Here is a 24823-nt window from a genome sequence, read left to right on the forward strand (position 1 = left end):
TGGCAGAGGCCACTGTCCTGCAACTATAAAAAGATGTTGGTGGCCCATTGAAGATAGGTGGTCACTGGATTAGGCATTACGGTAGGAAAAGTTTTAAAGGAGCAAGGCTTCTGGCTGTAATGGTATGTTTGTTGGCTTTGTAATATACCACTTTTTAATCTTAATTTCAAGATTACTTTTGTTTCTTTCATTTTATCTTATTTTTTTTAAAGATTTTTAAGTAACCTCTACACCCATTGTGGGGCTTGAACTTTACAACCTCAAGATCAAGAGTTGCATGCTCCACTGACTGAGCCAGCCAGGCGCTCTACTTTTGTTTCTTTAAATTAAAAAAGCAATAAGTACTTACTGTGTAAAAATCAGAAGATACACATAAACAAAAAGACAATTTGAAAATACTTAACTCTTAATATCCGGCTTCTGGATGTTTTTCTCTGCATATACGTGTATATTTATTTATATACAGATAGATAGGATCACACACACTATTTATATATATTTTAAAGATTTTTATTTATTTATTTGACAGAGTCACAGCGAGAGAGGGAACACAAGCAGGGGAAGTGGGAGAGGGAGAAGCAGGCTTCCCGCGGAGCAGGGAGCCGGATGCGGGGCTTGATCCCAGGACCCTGGGATCATGACCTGAGCCAAAGGCAGACGCTTAACGACTGAGCCACCCAAGTGCCCCAGGATCATACTATATTTTAGAAAAAATCTTCCCCCAACCTTTTTAATATTATTTTTATAGCTGTCAGAGTATCCTGTATGGATGTGCCATACTCTGTAACTGTTCCCCTGTTTTGGACCATTCATGTTTCCATCTTTTTACCATTCCAAACAGCCCATGCTGAACACACTGGTACCTAAATCTTTGGGTATATCTTTAATTACTTTGTTAGTATAAATTCTCAGAAGTAGAATTTCTAGGTCAGAGTGTATATGTGCTTTTATAGTTTTTGTGATATGTTACCAAATTGTCCTTCATAAAGGTGATTGTGTTGATGCTTCCACTAAGAGCCTGAGTGTCCATTCTATATGTTGCCACCATGAGAATGATTTTTATCTTCGTCTAAGAATGATGTCTCATTGCTTCAGTTTATAATAGTACATTTTCAAAGTTTTGGTTGCAGATTCTAAAAGCATGTTCCCTTATATTCTTCTTTAAAGGAACTTAAGAAGTATGGAGTGACAACTTTGGTTCGAGTTTGTGATGCTACATATGATAAAGCTCCAGTTGAAAAAGAAGGAATCCACGTTCTAGTGAGTGTGTAGTGTTTTAATTTTTCACTACAAACAACTAGTACCTTTTAAACTTAACTGTTTTTAAAACTGGGCACTCAGTAGTATGCTTTTTAAGCTTATAGGAGATATAGTTGGTAACAATCTTTAAAAATTTTTGCATTGGCAGTTTTGTCCATTTGTGCCCTTAAAGTTTATATATGCAGAGTATTTTCAACAAATGAAAAGCAAAATTGAGTGTACACTTATTTCAAGAAAATGGAAATTTGTATTTTATTTTCTCTAGGAAATTATTGCAATATTTAACTTTTGTATCTAGGCTACTGGTTTGAATCTAACTGAAAGTAATTTCCATCAGAAATTCTTAAGTCACATGGAAATACAGTTGGCCCTTGAATGTGGGGTTAGGGACACCAACCCCCACATAGTCAGAAATCCACATATAACTTTTGACTTTCCAAAAACTTAACTACTAATAGCCTACTGTTAACCAGAAACCTTACCAATAGCATAAACAGGCCATTAACACATATTTTGTATGTTACATGTATTATATACTATATTCTTACAATAAAGTTAGCTAGAGAAAAAATTTTATTTAAAAATAAGAGAAAATACACTTATAGTACTCTACTGTGTTTATTGGGAAAAAATCTGCATATAAGTGGACCCACACAGTTCAAACCTGTGTTGTTTGAGGGTCAGCTGTATTCTGTCTGATTTTGCAAGTACTAATTAGTTACTATTTTGTGGATAACCTATAGGGGACAGAAAGGCTGGAGAAGAGGTTAAGGGAGAGGAAGAAGGCATAGTTCCTGATACTTTGTGGTAGGTTCTAAGAAGGTTTTCAGTTTGAACATAAAGTGATTGGAATTATTTTAAATTCCTCCTTAGTCCCTAAATACACTATTTCATTTATTGGAAACAGGAGCCTCAGGTTAGGTAAAATTTTGTACCTTCTTGCCTAAATAGTTGTCTAAACCGCAAGAGCATGTAATGAAATGACCTTATAGTCTTAGGTGTCTTAGAGTTCTTTGATTTAATCATGGGAAGACAGTGTTGTAGGAAGAGAACTGGAGAGTTTTTAAGTAGTTGGTTAGGAAGAAAGTAATAAGATACTGGTACAAGGTTATGTTCCTTTTTTTTTATTGAGAGGTAGTTCTGTAGTCTTTATGCATTGGTCAGTAGTTGGGAAGGCAGTTCATGCAAAGAAAATAAATGTCCTGTTGGTAAGGCAGTTGTCTCATGTCTGATCCACAAAGTTTCCTCACCTCCATTTTGGTGAAAACACAAAAACTAAATAGCCAATCATTATGTTTTTTAATAGAATGGTATGGTGATAATTTGCTTTCATTCCCATTTCTAAAGGACTTTAAGGTGCCCTGGCTGGAAATCACTGGGGATACATATAAACATGTATAAAATGTAACCCCGTGTTTAAAAATATAAAAACAAAATTTTAACTTCTGAAACTAGGCTGACTACAAGTTCTTTTTCCTGTATTGTGAGTATGTTCTCCAGTGGGCAGATGAGAAATCAGTTTGTTTTGACAGATGGCATGTGTGAGAAAATGAACTGTGGACTGACTATAGTTTGTTTGAATCAGTAATGTTGGTAAACACCTTTATGAGATAGAGATGAACTAAAGAACTTGAACCAGTTTGTCAAAGATAATGGTAGGTCTGGGATTTATTCTACACCTTTAAATCTACACTTTCGTTTTAAATAGCTATGATCGGATAAAATTAAAGGTCTAACTTAAACTTTTAAACAAGAAGGACATTTAGAATTAAGCTTGGAATTTCTTTGCTTTTTCCAGAGATTTTAAGTGGATTGTTAATCTACTTTTGCTAAGTGAAGAAGTTTTGGAATACTTTATAGATTTTATTTATTTATTTATTTTAGAGTGAGAAGGAGAGCCTGCGAGTGTGGGGGGAGGGGCAGAGGGAGAAGAGAGAAAGAATCTCAGGCTGACTCTGTGCTGAGTGGGGAACCTTATGAAGGGCTTGATCTCATGACCCTGAGGTCGTGACCTGAGCCAAAACCAAGAGTCAGATGCTCAACTGACTGAGCCACCCAGGCGCCCCTGGAATACTTTGTAAGAGGTTGTCCCCAAAATAAGACCTTTAAAATCTTTTGACTAATGTTCTTGCAAATCAGAGGCATATTGGAAAAGACTAATGGTGGTTTCAGTTGTCAGTTTGAAGTTCAGACAGTTCTAAATAATTATTTTAATGATTTTTTTTTTGATAGAAACTGCTTTATATGAGTAAGTGAAGCATGTTTCATATTATTGTTACTTAACTGGATGTATTTTAGGGAGTATTAGAGGAAGTAAGCTCTCAAGGTACTTGCTTACTGATTTTACTGCTATTTACAGTTAAACTTAGTGACATTTGTAATGATAACACTGACAGCCCTTTAATTATGGGGTGTAGTTGACAAATCAAACATAATGTGTTGTCACAGCTAATGGTGCTACATGAAGTGTTCTAGTGGTGCCCATAATGAGTGCAGAATCAATTTAGTGCTTTGTCACTTTTCTTTCTCTAGCATCTTAAAGTGTCCTTATCCAATCTCATTAGAATAATCTTATGGGTTTTTTTTTTAAGATTTTATTTATTTATTTGACAGAGAGACAGTGAGAGAGGGAACACAAGCAGGGGGAGTGGGAAAGGGAGAAGCAGGCTTCCCGCCAAGCAGGGAGCCCGATGCGGGGCTCGATCCCAGGACCCTAAGATCATGACCTGAGCCAAAGGCAGTCGCTTAACCAACTGAGCTACCCAGGTGCCCCAGAATAATCTTATGTTTTAAAAAAAATTCCCAGCATTTTTGCATTTCTGTCCTTGAAGGTAGATGGGAGAGAGGGAATGCAAAATGTGAATTCCCTTCCCCTCTTTCTTTAAAGCTGATTTATGTTGGTTTCTTAGGCCCTTTTGCTAGGTAGAAAGGAAGATAAACCCTGCCTATATGCACATGGGGTTGGTCTTAATTAAAAAACAACCCAAGGGGCGCCTGGCTGGCTCAGTCAGTAGAACATGCTACTCTCGATCTTGGAGTTGTGAAGTTTCAGCCCCACCTTGGGGGTAGAGATTACTTAAAAACACACACATACACAAATCGATGAATATTAAAAGAGAAAGGGATACTTGGGAAAAAGGTCTCCATTTGCTCAGGACCCTATCATGTGGCACTTGTGCTTGTTAGATGGGATCTGTATAATTTAGGCAGAGCTTTAAAAATATTTACTATTATTTATTTATTTTTAAAGATTTTATTTATTAGAGCGTGTGCACAAGTGGGAGAGGAGCAGAGGAAGAGGGAGAGGTAGACTCCTCACCAAGCAGGGAGCCAGACACACGGGGCTTGATCCCAGGACCCTGGGATCATGACCCAAGCTGAAGGCAGATGCTTAACTGACAGCCACCCAGGTGCTCCCCACCCCTTTTTTAAAAATATACAAGCACAAAGATGGTAGTATATTTCTGTTATGATATGCTAACTACTGGAGATTTCTTTTTTTTTTTTTTTAAAGATTTTATTTATTTATTTGATAGAGAGAGAGAGAGAATGAGAGACAGCACGAGAGGGAAGAGGGTCAGAGGGAGAAGCAGACTCCCTGCTGAGCAGGGAGCCCGATGTGGGACTCGATCCCGGGACTCCAGGATCATGACCTGAGCCGAAGGCAGTCGCCTAACCAACTGAGCCACCCAGGTGCCCCACTACTGGAGATTTCTTATGAGAGAGCCTTTCTCTAAAGAAAAGGCATCATAGCTTAGAACTATTTGGGGGATAATCCTCAAAATATTTGTAGAGATCAATGAGATACTAGTTGATACGCTTCTTTGCCAGAGTGGACCTTTAAATTATATTGACAGGTGTTGTATTCTCTCTTACTTTGCCGAGGCCCTAATTAGAGTTTTCTCTATTATGTCTAATTATTGCTTTGTTCAGATAAAATATTTGAAGAACACTAGTTTCTTATCACTCTGATAAGAGATTTCTGTAAGATAAAATTAGATGCTTACAGTGCTGACAACATGTCATTGAGAAGCCTGAGTTCCTTGGCACACATGAATTTTGATCTTAGAAAAAACTTTCAGCAGTGATCAGAATTGTGTTATTAAGAATAGGTATATATTGGGGGGCCTGGGTGGCTCAGTCGGTTAAGCGTCTGCCTTCGGCTTAGGTCATGATCTCAGGGTCCCGCGTAGGGCTCCCTGTTCAGCAGAGAGTCTGCTTCTCCCTCTCCCTCTCCCTCTCCCTCTGCCCCTCCCCCTGCTTGTGTGCTCTCTCTCAAATAAATAAAATCTTAAAAAAAAAAAAGAATAGATATGTAGGGGCACCTGGATGGCTCAGTCGGTTAAGTGTCCAGCTCTTGATTTTGGCTCAGGTCATGATCTCAAGGTTGTGAGATTAAGCCCTGCATTGGGCTCTGTGCTGGGCATGGAGTCTGCTTAAGATTCTCTCTCTCTAATTCTTAATCTCAGGGAACAAACTGAGTATTGCTGGAGTGGTGGGGGGTGGGAGGGATGGGGTGGCTGGGTGATAGACATTGGGGAGGGTATGTGCTATGGTGAGCGCTGTGAATTGTGCAAGACTGTTGAATCACAGATCTGTACTTCTGAAACAAATAATGCAACATATGTTAAGAAAAAAGAAAAAGAAGAAGATAGCAGGAGGGGAGGAATGAAGGGGAGTAAGTCGGAGGGGGAGGGGGAGACGAACCATGAGAGACGATGGACTCTGAAAAACAAACTGAGGGTTCTAGAGGGGACGGGGGTGGGGGATGGGTTAGCCTGGTGATGGGTATTAAAGAGGGCACGTTCTGCGTGGAGCACTGGGTGTTATGCACAAACAATGAATCATGGAACACTACATCAAGAACTAATGATGTAATGTATGGTGATTAACATAACAATAAAAAATTTAAAAAAAGATTCTCTCTCTCTCTCTCCCTCCCTCTCTCTCTGTACCCACCCCCTAAAAAAAAAAGTTAGATCCACTCTGTGTTCTATGCAGCTGTTCTGCATTAGATACTATTCCACAGAAAATAACAATTTAATGTAAAAGATCTTTTCTTTCCAGGATTGGCCATTTGATGATGGAGCGCCACCCCCTAATCAGATAGTAGACGATTGGCTAAACCTGTTAAAAACCAAATTTCGTGAAGAGCCAGGTTGCTGTGTTGCAGTGCATTGTGTTGCAGGATTGGGAAGGTAAGCTCTTACCTTTTTGTCCCAGAATTCATTATCAAAAATTTAACTTTGGTAGAAGTTTGTATTTATTACACCAAATATTAAATTGCATGAAGGAAAGGAAAATGAGAGCAGAAGCTCGTGTAATGGTTTCTTAAGACAGCTTTTTGTGTTTCGTGGGTTGTCTGATTCTGATGCCCATAATAGATTTAGTGGATGATGGCTCAGAAATTGTTTCGAAACTGATTTAATGTAATTATTTTATATTTGAGCTAAAAATTGGTTAATTCAGTATGAGTTTTTTTCCTCATTATTTCACATATTCAGAGGCTTAGGTCTTTGAAATGGGCAACAAAATTAAAATAATTTTAGATTCTGAAGAATCTATATGTGGTTAATTTTGGATTGAGATGAATGGGAAATTAATAGGTGCAGAGCAGATGGCTGAACTTTAAACTTCTGAAAGGAGATGTACGGAGAACAAAAAGTAACTTTGATTTTAAGACCTTTTTCCTTGAGCATTGCATGGAATGGTGTTGCAACACTCTCATCAAGAGCAGATTAAATGCCAGTTTATGATGTGCACTTTGACTCAGAAGAACATTAGTGCAGGCTGCTGTTGCCTCAAGGTGGTGGTGACTCAGGTTATTACCCCTGCTCAGCCCTTTTGTTTGCTCTTTTCCTTTTTTTGCAGTTTAGTGTGGTACAGTTTCTTCTTCAGGGTCAGAAGTTCCAGTCCTTATTCTGAAGGGTGAAGGTAGTGTTCTAACTTGACTTACGCAGTTTGGTAACTGGTAGCTATCCTAGCAGGTAGTCCAAAGTTGGTGCCATGTAGTGGACATTTTAAAACGTCATTTCCCTTGCTAGATTTTTGTCTGTGTGTGTATTACTGTTATTTTATTGTTAAGGAATCTATTTCTGTGACTGTCCTGAAACCCAGAGTGGGTGTTAATAGTGAGGAGTACTGGAGGTAACTACAGCTCACCTGGACTTTCTGGTTATAATCACTGTCTTCTCTCTCTACCTCAGCTGTAAACCCAGACTCATGAGGCCTCAATCCCTGCCTTCCTATTCCTAGAAGATGCCAAATCCAACTATGTTGGAGACTTTTTCAGAGGAGAAGACAGCTTTGTCTTCCCAGAAGACAAACCCTCTACTTTGCTTTTTGAAGCATATAATATTCCCAAACCACAGACAGGTTGAGACCTGCTCAGGCCTCAGTGTCCCTTGTTAGATGTAAAAAACAAAAAAACCCCACATACTTACATAGAGAACTGTTCCTAATGACCAATTCTCTGACACTCTCCTAGCTCACAGAAAGGATTTTGTTGAAGAAATCTAGCACCTTTTTAGTATTGAGGAAAAGCTACTAAAATGGATTTGTAATGAAATTTCTGAGATACTCAATATAGATGACACATTTGGTCATTTTTTTTTTCTTACTGTGTGATGATGGTTAAAGCCGGATGAATTTTTGATGACCTATAATGTGTAAATTTGAGATAATTGATGTTTTAAAGAATAAAGATCTTTTTAGAGAGTGAGTGCATGCCTGCAGGGGAGCAGGGAGGGGCAGAGGGATAGGGAGAGAGAATCTTAAGCAGGCTTCATGCGCAATGTGGAGCCCCACACAGGGCTTGATCTCACAACACTGAGATCATGATGTGAGCCGAGATCATGATGTGAGCCGAAATCAAGAGTCGGACGCTTGACTGTCTGAGCCACCCAGGTGCCCCAAGAATAAAGATCTCTTAATGAAGATGTAGAATTTAGTGCTTTACTAAAAGTGGATGACACCATAGACACTATCATGATACAGACATTTTTACTGTATAGGGAAAACAGATATTTTAATATAAGGGAAGAAAAGGAAAGCTCAAGCTTTGCATTGTTTTGGTAATATGTAATCCCGGGTTTTAAAAAAAGTCTTTCAGTGTGCCTGGGTGCCTCAGTTGCTTAGGTGTCTGCCTTTGGCTCAGGTCATGATCCCCAAGTTCTGGGATTGAGCCCCACACTGGGCTCCCTGCTGAGTGGGGAGTCTGCTTCCCCCTCACCCCTCTCTCACTCTCTCAAATAAATAAATAAAATCTTTTTTAAAAAAATCCTTTAATTCCAAAGACTTGTGGGTATTTACAAATGAGTTTCTCTCTGTAGGGCACCTGTGCTGGTTGCACTTGCTTTGATTGAATGTGGAATGAAGTATGAAGATGCAGTTCAGTTTATAAGACAGTGAGTATGAAGTTTTATGTTCAGAAACACATAAAGAAGACCATACAAGAAGAAGGAATTATGGAAAGTACCCTTTGTAGTATGGAATAATTTGTTGGCTTAAAAGATTGATTGAAGAAATCAAAAGGAACAAGTGGTAGAGAGATTCGTAATAGTCCTGTTGGCTCCCAGATTTAAAGATTTGCTAATTTAGCTGGCAAATTTGGACACTGTAGAATATGTCCAGTATGTGACTTGAATATCTAGGAATCTTTAAAATGAATTGCCAGGTAGTAGTCTAAGTGATCTAGTGACTCTCTTAATGGATATCTAAAATACCTTCCAAATGCAGCTATGACCAAGAGGCAGGGAAGAATCCATAGAGAAGGAGTTAATCACCTATGCCTCTTAAGTGACCTGTTCAGGCACAAATCAGGATGGTATTGCTCAGATAATCTTGGCATCAGTCTGGAATAATGGGCCGTGTTATTTTGTTGTCCAGAATTCTTTGGCAGTCACTATCTTGTCCTTTCCCTTTCAACCTTTTCTTTAAAAAAAAAAAAAAAAAAAAAAAGACTGATAAGAGGGCATGAAATGTATGGTAGCAGCTCTAGGAAAGTGACATAGTTAAAGGAATGCCATCTGTGCCTGCTGCTTCACACACTGCTTGCTCACCCATCAGCCCTTCCTCTTAAGTGATACGGTATAGGAAATAATGCTCTTTTTGAGCTGTGTGGAGTTAGAAAGGCCTTAGGCCATAAATAATGCATTTCAGTGAGACAGCTCTTTTTTTACATGATCAAGTTTGTCATTCTTGTATTTTCAGAAAAAGAAGGGGAGCATTCAATTCCAAACAGCTGCTTTACCTGGAGAAATACCGACCTAAGATGCGATTGCGCGTCAGAGACACCAATGGGCACTGCTGTGTTCAGTAGAAAGAAGTGTAAACGAAGGCTGACTTGATTGTACATTTAGAGGGAACTCTTGGTACCTGGAAATGTGAATCTGGAATCTTTAACTGTGTCACCAAAGTAGTGATGGATTCAGTACTCCTCAACCACTTTCCTAATGATTGGAAAAAAGCAAACAAAAAAGAAATCCCTCTATAACATGAATAAAATGTTTAAGAAAAGAAAAAGAGAAAGAAAAAAGGGATTAATTCAGTGAAGGATGATTTTGCTCCTAATTGTTGGAGTTTGAATTTCTGCCAGGATTGAATTATATCAAAATCTCCTGTCTTTTTTAACTTTTCAAAATAGGTCTCTGAGGAAAACCAGCAGAACATTAGCCTGTGCAGAACCATCTGTTTGGGGAGCACACTTTTCCATTATGCTTGGCACATAGATCTCCCTGTTGTGGGATTTCTTTTCTTTTCCTTTCCTTTGTTTTCTTTTTTCTTTTCATTTCTTTTTTCTTTCTTTCCTTTCCTTTCCTTTTCTTTTTTCTTTCTTTCTCTTTCTTTCTTTCTTTCTTTCTTTCTTTCTTTCTTTCTTTCTTTCTTTCTTTCTCTCTCTCTCTCTCTCTCTCTCTCTCTCTCTCTCTCTCTCTCTCTCTCTTTCTTTCTCTCTTTCTTTCTTTCTTTCAGTGGTGGTGGGTGTATATTTTCCCCCTCTGCTCTTCTTTCCCCTATCCCTCTTTTTTCCCCTAATACATGTTGTAGATGGAATAGGAGAAGCCCTTGTTGCTGTAGGTGTGTGTGCAGTCTGGCAGCCTTAAGCCCACCTGGGCACTTTTAGAAAAAACAAAAAACAAAACAAAAAAAGAAACAAAAAACACCAAAAAAAAAAAAAAAAAGCAGTGGCATATATATTATATGATCCAGGTGGTTTTTAGTCTTTACTGATGATGGGTGTTCATGTTAGTTTCTTCTCTTGAAAACCCTATTCAGCATTAGGCAAAGTAGCCAAGAGCCTTTTGTTTTGGTTTTTATTTTGGTAAATTAGTGGGGAAAAGGCATTTTAAGAATAGTCTTTCTTCTCAAAGAACTTAGCTGAGAGTCGAATTTTTCTCTTTTCCAACCAATGAAGCTAAGTGGGTATCCCAGAAACTTCTCTTTTCTGAAGGGGAGCACTCCAGGCCATCACTAAAGAAGTGTCCAGGCAGAGAGTTAGCACACTTTCTACACTTTCTAGAATTGTGGGTTTGTAACATTACTCTGATTTTCTGTCTGATGATGTCAGAGAATGCTGGTAGTTTAAAATTTTTATTTAGGACTTACTCGTACTATGAATTTTCAGGAACGGTGAAAGGAATAACAGCAAAGATAGGATATTTTGGACTTGAGAAATGCCTGTGATTTGTATTTTCCAAACTGCCCCCATATGTACAGTTCAGTTTAACCACTGATTGCCTTGTTATTTTCTTACTAGGTTCTTTATGAGATTAAAAAAAAAAAATTGCTGGTTCTAAACCAACAATACCTAGTGAGTATGTGTCCACAGGCCATACAGGGTAGAAGAGAGACATAAAGCAACCCAATGAGTAGCAAAGAGACTATTGTTGATGAAATGGTGTACTGTTATTTTCACGGATTCTCTGCCAGGTTCAATGTGCTGATCTAGAGAAGCTATTCTGCTCCTTCGCAGAAGGCAGTTGTGACCGGGCTGCATTGACAAAGCAAGTTGAAGGAGACCATCGGGGGCTCTTGCGCTCTACATCTAAATATTAATAGTGCTCTGCTTCTAAGGATTTGAATAAAGGCTTAGGGTCATCTTGTCTTGCTGGAATTTGCTATGCAGAGCCATAAACTTCCCATTTTTTTTAGGATCAGCTAGGCCAGTAGGAATGGACTGGGACCTTGTCTCACACTGATGATACCTCAGACGTTGGCTGGCTATGTGAACTGCCTATTTCCTATGCCGGAGTTGTTTTGATTTTTAACTAAATAAATATCTGTAGATTCTCTCCTCTCCCATCCCAGAAAACAAAACAAAATAATGCTTTTTGAAACTGTTTCTAGAATTTTAAAGTGAAAAATGATGGTACTCTCCAAAATTCTTTATTTCAGAACATGACAATAGATTCCTTTAACATAGGATCAAGATCAAAACAGCATACCCTCTAAACTTAGACTGTCTATTGACTTCAAGGGTTTTGATCAATACAGTAACAACCTTTTTCCCTTTGACATGCTCTGATTTTGTTTGTGGGGAGTGTGTGTGTATGTGTGTGTATATGTGTGTGCAGTGTCCAGCAGCATCAGTGCCTGCCTGAGATAGGAAAATTACATTCCTGGTTCTGTATGCGGAGAAGGGTGTATAAAGCGACAAGAAACATTATCCCTCATTTTGTTTTAAATCACATACTAATGTTAATTGTTCTCAGAACTGGATTTTCTTCCTCAAAATTAAAAGTTTTTTTCTTTTGGATTTAATGAAGTATTGCTAGCTGAAGCCAGTTTGACATGGTGAGAGAGATGTCAGACTGATGAAAGGTGTGCAGCCTGATTTAAAACCAAACCCTGAACCCTTTTAAAGAACAATAAAACTTATTTTACATGCTCTTTGTCTGTGTATCGTTCTCCACCCCAGGTTCAATTTCATTTATGTCTCCTTAGAAAACTTGGTATTCTCAAGGCCTGTTCTGTTAATTACTGTAAGGAGGTGAAATAATTAGAGGTTGGGAAGTTCAAAGATTTCATGCCACCCAGGTGTTCAATAAGGGTAAACTTAACTGGAGTTGGGATGCATCTGGTACATTTTGTGGTTTAGTTCTTGGACACAACACTGCAGGAATTAGGCATCTAGTCTCTTTCCAAGGGATTTGTTTATACCATAGCTTTTGATGAAGCATTGCAACTTTTTACTCAAACTCTTAGAGAACAGTGAGAAAGGAGGAACTTTATATCATAGGACTGGGGGGTGGGGAATTTCCCTTAGACCAAGGGTAAGCGTCCATCCATCCATTCAGAAAACAAGCTTATCTGCTAAGGTACTAAGAATGAGAAGAGAAGACACTTCCCGCTTTGGAGGATCTTAATCTGGAAGAGGAGTTAGAGCTGTAGATGTTACGAACAGAGTAAGCGGTTACAATACATGTGTGACTTAGAGTTCATTGATCCTTTTCCCTATTTTAAATTTCCCACCTCCTGTTCATTACCTACCTTAGATTCAGTGGTCAGTTGTTAAATTCACTCTTAGCTACACAGCAAATTACCCTGCCCCATCTCTTGCTTCATTATACTTGCCTGGCTAAACTCCATTTTTGGTTAAGTTCAGTCTGCCACCTTATCTGCACTTGCGCACTTGCGCAACTGAACATGCTGACTCTGTCTCTGTGTTTAAAGTCATGACCTCAAATAGGCCTTAGTACCATCTGACAATCCTGCTACATTTCTTTATTTCATATACTCTTCGACTCTCCTTGAAAACACTTAGATTTTAATACTTTCCCATTCTCTCTGTTTATGGCCTTTCCCCCCGCGTCCCCAAACTTAGAAAATAGAAACACGGAAATTTCCACAGGCTCCTGCCATCACATCTACTTACTACCTGCATCTCTGCTTGTATGCTCTGTCTTTCCTCCAGGCACATAGATTGTCCATGCCCTTGGTAAGGCAGGCTCTTCTAGTTGTGTACTAGATCCCATCCCCATTCCGAGGGCACAGATTTAGACGTTCTGTTCGTTAACTTCCCTCTGCTGGATCATTCCCATCAGCCTACCACATATTATTACTTCTTCCATGTTAAAAAAAAAAAAATCCTGTTTGGCCCACACTCATCCCCTTTGCTCTTTATAGCAAAACTCAAAAGAGTTCTCCAACTGCACGCTGTACTTTTGTCTTGAACCCACTCCAATGAGGATTTTAATTCCATTGAAACTGCCCATGTAAAGATTACTAGAACCTTTATGGTACTTAATCCAATGGTCAATTCTTTACCCTTAACTTTTTTTTCCCGACATGTTAGCATATTACATGGTTGATCACTCCTCTTTGAAATGCTTTCCTCATTTACTGTGTAGGAGGAATAGTACCCCAACCCCCATCCCATGTCCATACTTAAAATCCCTGGAACCTGTAAATAGGCTACCTGGTAAAAGAGACATCATGGCTGTGATTAAGGATCTTGAGTTGGGGAGATTATCTCAGATTATCTAGATGGGTCTAGTTTAATTGCATGAGTCCTTAGAAGCAGAGGATCTTTCTTGACTATGAGATCAGGAGATGGGACTAAGGAAGAATGGTTTGAGAGATGGAATGTTGCTGGCTTGGAAGATCAGGAAGGGGGCCTATAGAACCTGGAAAGATCAAGGAAACATTCTCTCCTAGTGTCTCCCAAAAAGGAACTCAGCCTACCAACACCTTGATTTTAGTCCCATGTGGGACTTGTGTAGAACTGTAGGATGATAAATTTGTGTTTTAAGCCACAAGTTTGTGTTAATTTGTTACAGCTGCAATAGAAAACGAACACAGATTTTTGCCTTCTAGGACAGACCTCTACTCGAGTTTTCACCTAGTTTAGCAGCCAATACCTGAATTTGAAGTTCTGGTTCTTCATTATCTCCACTACTGCTCTATCTGCCTGGACTCTATTCTCTGGACTCCAGACCCATTTTCCAAAGCCTACTTGACATCTCTCATGGATGTCCCATAGTTCAAACAATTTCAATTCCTGCTCAACTGTAATTTCAATGAGACCTTCCATGACCTTCACTTTAGAATTGCCACCCCCATACCACTGGCATGTTCTGTTGCCCTGCTGTGCTTTGCTTTACCCCATACCACTTAACACCATTTCACAAACTTTTTATTGTTTGCCTCTCTCCACCAGACTAAGCCCCATAGGGCACAGGGATTTTTGTGTGTCTGTTTCGTTCACTATTATCTTCACCTAGAATGATGCTTGGCATGTAGTAGGTGCTCAGTAATTCTTGAATGAATTGGCACTAATAGGTAAATGATGGTACTATGGAGAAGCGAGTAACTAAAACTGTCCAGGAGCATGTTAGGAAGTTCCACAGTGGTCAGTGGTCATATTTGAGCTGGGCTTTGAAGTGTGTCGTAGAAAAAGCTGATGTGCAAGGTATCACTTCACATCCACTAGGATGGCTAAAATAGATGGATGATGACAAGCCCCGGCAAGAGTGTGGAGAAATTGGAACCATCATACATTGCTGATGGGGATGTAGAATGGTGCAACCTCTTTTGAAAACAGTTTGGCAGCTTCTCAGAGAGTTAAACTTAGAATTGCCATATAACCTAGCAATTCCAATATATCCAATAACCACTTCTAGATACATACCCGAGAGAATTGAAAGCATGAGTGGTTGCCTGGGGTTGGCTTGGGGGTGAGGATGTGGAGTGACTGCTCATGGGTATGGGGTTTCTTTTTGTAGTGATGAAATGTTCTGGAATTTGTGGTGATGGTTGCACAACAGTGTGAATGTACTAAATGTTACTGAATTATGCACTTAGAAAAAAAGGTTGATATGGGGAAAGTACATTTCAGGCAGAAAAACCAGTACAAGGGAGTGGAGGTATGAAAGAGCAAGCTATGTTTGGGAGAAGTGGCATGATTTGATATCTCTGGAGGGTATGGATTTGTGCCAGGCTGCTTCAGTCATTCTCAAACTCTAGGAAGCATGCTAGACACTCCTCCCTTGTGCCTCCCTCTCCATCCCCAAGGCTACAACTAATTGGGTCAGAGATAGACTGTTGGCCCAAAGCTAACCAGTGGCCAGCAAGTTCTTACTTTTTACTGAGGGAGACTCTTAGATGTTGAGAAGCCAGTTAGGGCTAGTATATATGTTGGGTCCTATGTGAGCTAAGTAAACAAAGGACAAAGGGGATGGAGTAGCAGCTTAGGGAACAAAACTAAAAGGCTCTGGCCTGGGAGTTGGGGAGAAATGCCTTGGCCCAGCCAAGTTCCACTTTGCCTTGAGGCCTTCTCAGCAGTTTCTGCCCCTTCCCCTGTCCCTTCTGTGAAAGAGTTTGAGTCAGTTTCTTGATAACAAATAGAACCTAGACTTTGATTATACAAATAGCATGTTGAGTGCTGTGACTGAAGCACCTATAGAAAGAGTGATGATTTAGTGGCTAAGCGCTTGAGCCCCCACCACATACTACACAAACTCTCTGCCCGTACAGGGCTTACATTCTGGTTGAGATGAAAGAATAAACAGGGACACCACTAAGGAATATATATGCAGATAACGATGGGTGCTATGAAGGTTGGAAGAAAGTAAAGCAGGTAAGGGGTTAGTGACTGGAGTTATGTATGGAGTTAGATGGAATGGTCAGGGAAGATCTCTGAGGAAGGTGAAGGAGCCTACTATGTGGAAATGCTATGTGAAAATGCTAGAAACACTTCCCAAGTAGTGCCTGTAGCAGTATGTGTAAATTTGAAAGAGTGTGCTTGGTATGCTCACAAAACAGCCGTGTGGGTAGTATGGCTGGAGTATAGTAAGGAGGAAAGGCAAAATTTTAGGCAGAGGCCAAATTGTGTTTAGTGAGCCTGGGAAGGTTGGGGTCATGTTGCAGAGGGTATTACGTAGTCAGAGCAAGAAATTTGCAAGTTTTTCTACTGTTTCTCAATCAGGAGGAGACATGAGACTCAACCATGTGGTTTATTCAAAGTACCCACGCCCAGGCGTGACCGAGGTCATTCCAAATCGGTCTCGAAGTTGGGAATCTCTGCTTTGAGCAATGGGGATCCTCTGAAGGTTGGTAAGCACAGCAGTTACATTGTCAGATCTGTGCTCAGAGTGGTTATTCAAGAAGCTCTTTAGAGACCGTCCCTGTAAACCCCGTGCCTGATTCGCATTATGCATGCAATAAATACCAGCTGAATGAGTGAAAATGAATTGCAGAGAATAGAAGTTGAAAAACCATTTGTGGATGGTGGGTTGATGATGGCCTGTGGTAGGCCAGGACAGAGGTTGGAGCCTCATCTAAGGGAGCAGCAGAGGAGTAGGGTAGAAAACTATCCTTTTTTACAGCCCTTAGAGCCTGGATTACATGAAAAGATGACCAGTATATCTGCATTCACATTTCAAGGGATTAATTTACATCAGCTGGGATATCTGGCCTGGGAAAGATTTGTAAAATGGCCCCCACCTCTAAGTTTCTCTGCAGAGCACACTTGCAAATGAAACCAAATAGAGGGGCACCTGGGTGGCTCAGTCGGTTAAGCATCTGCCTTCGGCTTGGGTCACGATCCCGGGGTCCTGGGATCGAGCCCTACGTCGGGCTCTGTGCTCCGCCAGGAGTCTGCTTCTCCCTCTCCCTCTGTCCCTCCTCTCCACTTGTGCTCTCTCTCTCAAATAAGTAAATAAAATCTTAAAAACCAAACCAACCCATAAAGAAAGCAAATAGAATTCCTCACTGCTCGCAAGCTTGCCAACCACGCTAGAAGAGTTCAGTGCCATCCATGCCTTTGCTGTTTGGGGGTCAGGGCAGTGAGGAAGATCTGCCGAGTACAGCTGTGCTCAGAATCTCACATACATTGTCTCATGTAATCTCCATAGGCTTCCACTCATTGCTAACCTCATTTTATAGATGAGGAAACTGAGAAGGGAAGTAATAGCAAGGAGTTGGCCAGGCTAGTATATGCATTCACTCCTGATTTCTAAAATGCCTGGCTCCTTCTGCCTTAGCAGAATGGGAAGATGTTTGTATTCAGGATGTTGCTGTGAGTTTTTGCACTCAGCGAGTTCCTGTTAATTGAGCTGCATCTTTATGAGTGTGTGTGCATGGGGTGGGGGGAGCACATGTATGCATATGTCTAGTTCTGTCTAGTCAGTGGGTTTAACTTGTGCAAACTGTGTAATGGGCCCTACTAGGAACAAACCAGGACGTTTGAGCAGAGTGCTTTATAGTTTATAATTGGCTTCCTATTACTGTTGGCTGGTTCTCCTGCACATAGAGTTTATGCCAGGATTGGTATTTGATTTAAGAAATTTTCAAATTGATTTTATCTTCAGTGCATTAATGCATGGCCTAAATTCCTGCAGAGGCATTAGATAACCAGCCTGGACATGCTTTAGCAGTTGGAGCTGGATCTGAGCTGCCAGTGCTACAGCTTTTATTCGGCATAGATAAAGCACTTTTCCGAAAACACTTTTCTACCTAAGCCCTGTGACTTATTTTTTTAGGGTACCTCAAGTTTAGGCCCCTGGAAATTGGAATATATTCCCTTGAAATTGGAATAAATTCCCCAAATCGTGCTAAAACACACAAATGGGAATTTGTTAACATGGGTAGATTTAATCTTTAGCTTCCTGTTGGAATGGAACACATAAATATTCAAGGGATGGTGTGGAAATCAGCCCAATTTTCATGGGTGCACAATTGTAATGTCTTTTAAAATCAGGAAATATGAAATGTGACTCCAGTAATGAACATGCTGTAAATGTAGCCAAGTACATGAAAAACTGGAAGGTGTTCTGCAGCTTCATGAGGATTAGCATAGGTAAATGTTTTTAGGGGAAACATTGTTTTCAGCTCTAGAAGTGCAGAATGGATCACAGCTGTATGAAAATACCAGTTAATCATCTTCTAATGCTTTTATGCAAATGATTATATTTGACTTTCATTTAGAATTGCCATTAACACCTAGAACCTTAAGATTGATAACAGGTAAAATTTTAATGAATACATAAATTAAAGATTTGAATCATGTTTAGATTAATGTATAGCACTTTTATTCATTATAAGTCCTCCTGAAATGTAAAAATCACAGGATGAGACAGAAAATAGAGAAGAGGAGACAGCCTTTGAACTGAATCCATTTTTTTACTGGTGAAGAAGGATGACTTGGAAATGCTAAACTCTGCAAATGCCTTTCCTGCCCTTTGCTGTCATTTGCTCTGGTGATAGGACTGTGTACTCACCACAGAAGACTTTAAAAATTTTCTCATGTCCTGAGACAACACTGGTCTTTTTTTATTTTTAAGTGAAGATTTTCCGGGGTGCCTAGGTGTCTCAAGTTCGTTAAGTGTCTGCCTTCGGCTCAGGGTCCTGGGATTGAGCCCTACATCGGGCTCCCTGCTCACTGGGGAGCCTGCTTCTCCCTCTTTCTGCCTCTCCCTGCTGCTTGTGCTGTCAAATAAATAAAATCTATTTTAAAAAATAAATGAAGATTTTCCTTCCTATACTAATCTTTGCTTTAAAAAATATTTTTTCAGAATGAACATAAAAATAGGGTTGTAGGAGTTTTGGGAAGTACAGAGGAAGTAAAGAAAAACTAAATGGTCCTGCAATCCAGGGAAAACTGTTGTTAACATTATGATGTATTCCTCTTACCTCCCTCCCCGCCCCCCATGTGTAATTGTAATTTTTTTTTAAGATTTTGTTTATTTATTTGACAGAGAGAGACACAGTGAGAGAGGGAACACAAGCAGGGAGAGTGGGAGAGGGAGAAGCAGGCTTCCCGCTGAGCAGGGAGCCCAGTGCGGGGGCTCGATCCCAGGACCCTGGGATCATGACCTGAGCTGAAGGCAGATGCTTAACAAGTGAGCCACCCAGGCGCCCTTTGAGTGTAAGGTCGGATAAGGAGGCAGGGGTGTGGGGCTCAGAGAGTACATAGCTTGCCCAGTATCACATGTCTAGGAAGTGGCAGAGCCAGAATTCTAACCTGAAATGTCTAACTTAGAAACCCTGATCATATCACTAGGCTCCCTTTGCACTCAATAAGAGGAAGCTGTTATTATTAACTGAAACCAAGTTGTCCTCTGAGGACACTGCTTTCTCTGGGACCTCAAAAATGAAGGCTACTTGTTCTTCTGTGACCCCTGTACTACAAAGGCCAGTGGGAATTAGGGCTCAGCAATCCATGCATGGCCAAGTCCAGACCATTGCTCTTCCATCCTTGAGTAACACCAGCTTGAGACAATGACCATCAGGCTGTTACAACCACTACCCCTCATTTCTGCTGTCTTCTGCTCACCCTCCCCATCACTCAGTGCATGGAGTTCTTTGGGTGGCATTCTCATCCTGGGCAAATTCAGTGCATCTTATAGCCCCTCAGCACTGAAGGCTTTTGCTACCTTCACTCCAATGACCCGTTCCCAGGAGTGAGACTGTTCTGCCTCTGCTGGAGTCGGGAGGTTGAAGGAGTGTGTGTGTGTGTGTGTGTGTATGTGTGTGTATACCCACACACATAATAATTTACTATAAATTTTACTGATACAAAGGATGTGTAACATACAATTTAAAAATAATAAAATATGTATTACTCTTTATTATAAATTCCATGTAGCCAATTGATTTTTATAGGTTTATTTATTTATTTGAGAGAGAGAGAGCATGGGGGGGGAGGAACAGAGGGAGAAGCAGACTCCCTGCTGAGCAGGAACCCCTTATGGGACTTGGTCCCAGGACGCAAGGATCATGACCTGAGCTGAAGGCAGATGCTTAACCGACTGAGGCACCCCCCCCAATTTTTTAAAAAGATTTATTTATTTGTTTGAGAGAGAGAAAGAGCACTTGGGGAGGAGCGGAGGGAGAGGGAGAAAGAGAGAAGCAGACTCCCCTAAGTTAAGAGCCCGATACGGGACTGGATCTCACGACCCTGAGATCATGACCTGAGCTGAAACCAAGAATCGATGCTTAACCAACCGAGCCACACAGGCACCCCCAGTTGATTCTCACGGAATGCTTTTGTTGATTTTTGCCAAACTCTTACATCCTAACCGGTCTATGGTTGCACTTGACAAACCCAACATAAATGTTGGTTGAAATTTTTCTCTATGTTAAAGATTCAAAAGTAAAAAAATGAAGATTTAGGTTAAAACTTCACTCATCCATCAACAATGTGAGTGACTTCTTTGCAGAACTGGGTAATAGTTTTTGAATACTGGAAGACTGTTTCCTCAACTTTTGGCGTCATTTACAATGTAATGGCTATAGACACTACGTACTTTTAAGTTTAATATGCATTACTAACATTTTCTCTATTACTTTCTTAAGTGTAGACAATCAACAAAAAGTCAAATTCTGACCTGTAGCACTTGCCAGTTTCCATGGTATAAATACCCTCCGTGCCATGGCCAATTGCAAACTATCAGTAGACGTCACTGAACATAGAACTGGGAAGAGTGCAGTTGTAGTACTTCTGCTATACAGAAACAACAAATAATGGCACAGATAATAGTAAAATGTAGTAAGTAATTAGGGAGAGATGAGTTTGAAAATTTATGACCTTTGTCTTTAAATATAATTTATTTGTAAGTTTTTACAACTTAATTTTAAATAATGGCTGTATTTAACAACCAGCTTGCAAATTCCTAAAATGTACCAGTCAGTTGGTATGGGCTACTCCAGCACAGCACTGTGGAGAGTCATCTCTGCACCTGTTCTTGGACGCCAACCCACAAAGCTATGTGTCTCACTCTATCACCTGCAGCTCATCTGCTTACCCTCTGGTTCACTTTTTATTCAACCCCCAGCCCACCACAAGCTGACTTCTGTCCTTTCTATAACAGATCCTGTGCTAGTAGGTAAAATCTCCTTTTCCTGTGCTGGCCCCCCGAATTCCAGTTTTCCCCAGGGCTGTGCTGTGGGTGGTCTGCTTGTCTCTTCCCACACATCTTGCTTAGGTGATCTCATTCAACTCCCCGACATTCAGCACCAAGAAGGCTCCCAAATCTGTAATTCCTAACCACCTCTCTTTCCGGAGCTCCAGATCCATTTGTCCAGCAGTCTACTGGACATCTTACTTGAGTTGTTTACTTACAGCAACTCAAACTCAGCATTTCAAGATTGTATTCATTCCTTCTTCAGTCTTCAACCTCCACCCCTCAAAGCTGACTTTGCCCCTCTTTTTCCTGCCTCTATGGATGCAGATGCCTTTATTTACTAAGTCAACTGAGCCAGATACAAGGGCTCATCCTCCATCTATCTCTTTTTTCATTGCCCCCATTTTTCACGCTTGTACCGTATCCAGATTTACTCATCCATCCATCCATCCATCCATCCGTTGAAACTTACAGCAAATATTTATCCAAAATGGCTGTGTAGCATATTGGGTGAGAGCATGAGAGCTTGTAGTCAGCCTGCCAGGCACCAAATCTTGGCTCTTCCATTTACCTATCTTTGTCACCTTGGGAGATTTGCTTGACCATTCTGTGTTTCCGTTTCCTTAATTATAAAGTGAGGATAATAATAGAATTTCCTCACAGAGAGCTGAAAGGATGGAATGGGCTGCTCTAAGTAAAACATTTAAAACTCAGCCTGAGAGGAGCCTGGGTGGTACAGTTGGTTAAGGATCTGACTCTTGGTTTCGGCTCAGGTCATGATCTCAGACTCGTGAGACTGAGCCCAGCGTCGGGCTCACATTCAGTGGGGAGTCTGCTTAAGATTCTCTCCCTCTCCCTCTGCCCCTCCTGCCCTGTGTCAGCAGGGTCATGTTCCCTCTAAAACCTATAGGAGAATCTCTCTTTGCTTTTTCCTAGCTTCTGGTGGTTTGCTGGCAATCTTTGGCATTCCTTGGCTTATAGCTGCACATCCCCGGTCTGGGCCTTCATCATCACACGGCCTTCTCCCTGTGTGTCTCTGTCTTCTTATCAGGACATGAGTCATATTGGATTAGGGGTCCACCCTACTACAGGATGACCTCATCTTAACAATTACATTTGCAATGACCCTGTTTCCAAATAAGGTCACATTCAGGGGTACTGGGAGCTAGGATTTCAACGTATCTGTTTTGGGGGCAGACAGTCCAACTCATATCAGGCAGGAACTATGATCTAGGAATTATATCTGATCCCCCACCTTCTTACCTCCTCTCTACAGCCACTGTCTTAGTTCATTCTGTCTTATGACACCTCCTGACTAGCCCCTAGTCTGTCTCCACCATCGCCCATCCTCCACGCGGCTGTCAGAGTGATCTTTCCAAAACATGAAGTTGATGTTTGGAATTCACCTCCGTTAGAGGCTCCTTGAGTTTTCAGGTAAAGATTTAGCACAAAAGATTCTTCCTGCTCTAGCTCCTTCCTGCCCCGCTGCACTGAAACTTGTACCACAACCCAAAAAACTGTTTGTGGTTCTCCAGGTGTATCATTCTCTTTCATAGCTCTGGGTGGGTGCCAGCTTTCTGCCTCACGCGCCCGCCCTCACATTTCTTCACCTGCCTGGGGAAGCCTTCCCTGACACCCTCCCACCCCTCTTCTGAGTTCCTTTGGCACCCTGCGCACACCCTGAATATAGGAATCACTGAATTTATTGTCTTTCTTGTGTCTTGCTGGCAGGACAGAGTGCCCCTTGAGAACAGGGATTGTTTTTGTATCCCCTATTATTAGACATTAATGTCACTTTCAGTCTTCTCCCTATTGCAAATTATACTGTGGTGAATATTTTTACGTTTAGATATCTTTTTCAAATTTAAAATGATTTCCTTAGGCACAACTCAACAACAAAAAGACAACCCAATTTTAAAAAACGGACAAAAGACTTGAATAGACATTTCTCTGATGAAAATAAACAAATGGCCCATAAGCACATGAAAAGATGCTCAATGTTACAAGTCATTAGGAAAACGCAGATCAAAACCACAATGAGACAACACCTCATACCCACCAGGATAACCATAATAATTTTTTTAAAAAATTGCTGGAGGGATGCAGAGATAGAGAAATTGGAACATTGCTGTTGGGAATGTAAAATGGTGGACCAGGATGGTGGTCCCTCAGCAATGTATACATAGACTTAGTGCATGACACAGAAATCCCACTCTTAGGTATATGCCCCAAGGAGTTGAAAGCAGGTATTCAAACAAAAACGTGTACATGAATGTCTATAGCACACTATTCACAAGAACTGAAAGGTGGAAATGCCCCAGATGTCCATCAGTGGATGAATGGATAAACAAAGTGTGGTCTATGCATACAATGAAATATTGCTCAACCGTAGAAAGGTATAAAGTACGGATATAATACGGCAGTGTGGACGCACCTCAGAAACATAACGTTAAGTGAAAGAAGCCAGACACAAACGGTCACATAATAAATGATTCCACTCGTGTGAAATATCCAGAATAGATAAATCCTTAGATGCAGAATGTGGATTGGTGGTTGCCAGGGACTAGGGGGAAGGGGAGAATGGGAATTAACTTTAAGGGTACAGGTTTTATTTGGGGGTGATGAAATGTTTTGGAACTAGGTAGAGTAATAGTTGCACAACATTGTGAATGTACTAAACAACGTGGAATTGTACACTTTAAAATGTTTAATTTTATGTTATGTGAGTTTTACCTCAATAAAAATTTATTTTATTTATTTTTTAAGATTTTATTTATTTGACAGAGACAGCGAGAGAGGGAACACATGCAAGGGGAGTGGGAAAGGGAGAAGCAGGCTTCCCGTGGAGCAGGGAGCCCGATGCGGGGCTTGATCCCAGGACCCTGGGATCATGACCCGAGCCGAAGGCAGATGCTTAACGACTGAGCCACCCAGGCGCCCCCCAAAATTTTTTTTAAAGAATGATGTGCTGATGTGTGCTTCAATACAGATGAACCCTGAAAACATTATCCTGAGTGAAAAATCCAGACACGGGAGGTCATGTCTTGTATGATACCATTTATATGAAATACCCAGAATAGAAAAGTTCATAAAGACAGAAAGCAGACTCGGGGCTGCCAGAGCCTGTGACAGAAGGAACTGGGGAAGTGGCTGTGTAATGGGTATGAGGTTTCCCTTTGGGGTGATCAAGTGTTCTGGAACAAGATAGTGGTGCTGGTTGCACAACATTGTGAATGTACTCAACGCTACTGCGTCGCACACTTTAAAATGGTTAAAATGGCAAGTTTTATGTAATGTGTATTTTACCGCGATAAAAAATATTTCCTAAGGAAAGATTCTCTGAAGTGAAGCCAGAGTCAAAGGATGTGGTGTATCACCAAACTTCTCTTGAGAAGGGGTTGCTCATTGCCCTGCCACCAGCCCACTTCACCGATTTGATGTAACATCGTTCCTCTTCAGGAAGTTCCTCCAGCTTCCAAGCATAAGCTTAAATTGAATGAGAACGTCTGTAGAAGCACACAGCCAGAGTTAACAGATTTTAGAGCTGGGAGAGGCCCAGAGGGCACCTAGGCCCCTGGGTGCTGCATTCTTAGCAGATCAATACTTAGTAATGACCTTGCTGTCCTGAAGTAAAATTCACAGAAAACCTACCTAAAGTCTATACGATGTAGTGCTTGTGCTTTTGATGATATAAAATTTGGAATAAAACCGCCTAAGTTCGA

At 40.7% G+C, this 24823-nt stretch overlaps 1 protein-coding gene across 2 annotated transcripts in view; it reads left to right on the forward strand.

Moving 5' to 3' along the window:
- Window positions 1-12145, forward strand: part of PTP4A2 (protein tyrosine phosphatase 4A2) — a 30237-nt gene extending 18092 nt beyond the window's left edge. For both annotated transcript variants that reach the window (XM_073903015.1, XM_025855847.2), the window contains exons 3-6: window positions 1168-1260; window positions 6328-6458; window positions 8592-8666; window positions 9472-12145. In XM_073903015.1, the coding sequence (XP_073759116.1) occupies window positions 1168-1260; window positions 6328-6458; window positions 8592-8666; window positions 9472-9580 (408 nt within the window). In that variant the 3' untranslated portion in view covers window positions 9581-12145. The remainder of the gene's footprint in view (window positions 1-1167; window positions 1261-6327; window positions 6459-8591; window positions 8667-9471) is intronic.
- The last annotated feature ends 12678 nt before the right edge of the window (window positions 12146-24823 follow it).

The sequence above is a fragment of the Callorhinus ursinus genome, unplaced genomic scaffold (genome assembly GCF_003265705.2).
Source record: "Callorhinus ursinus isolate GAN/ISIS: 27379988/994484 unplaced genomic scaffold, GSC_fseal_2.0 scaffold18, whole genome shotgun sequence".
Lineage (NCBI taxonomy): Eukaryota > Metazoa > Chordata > Mammalia > Carnivora > Otariidae > Callorhinus > Callorhinus ursinus.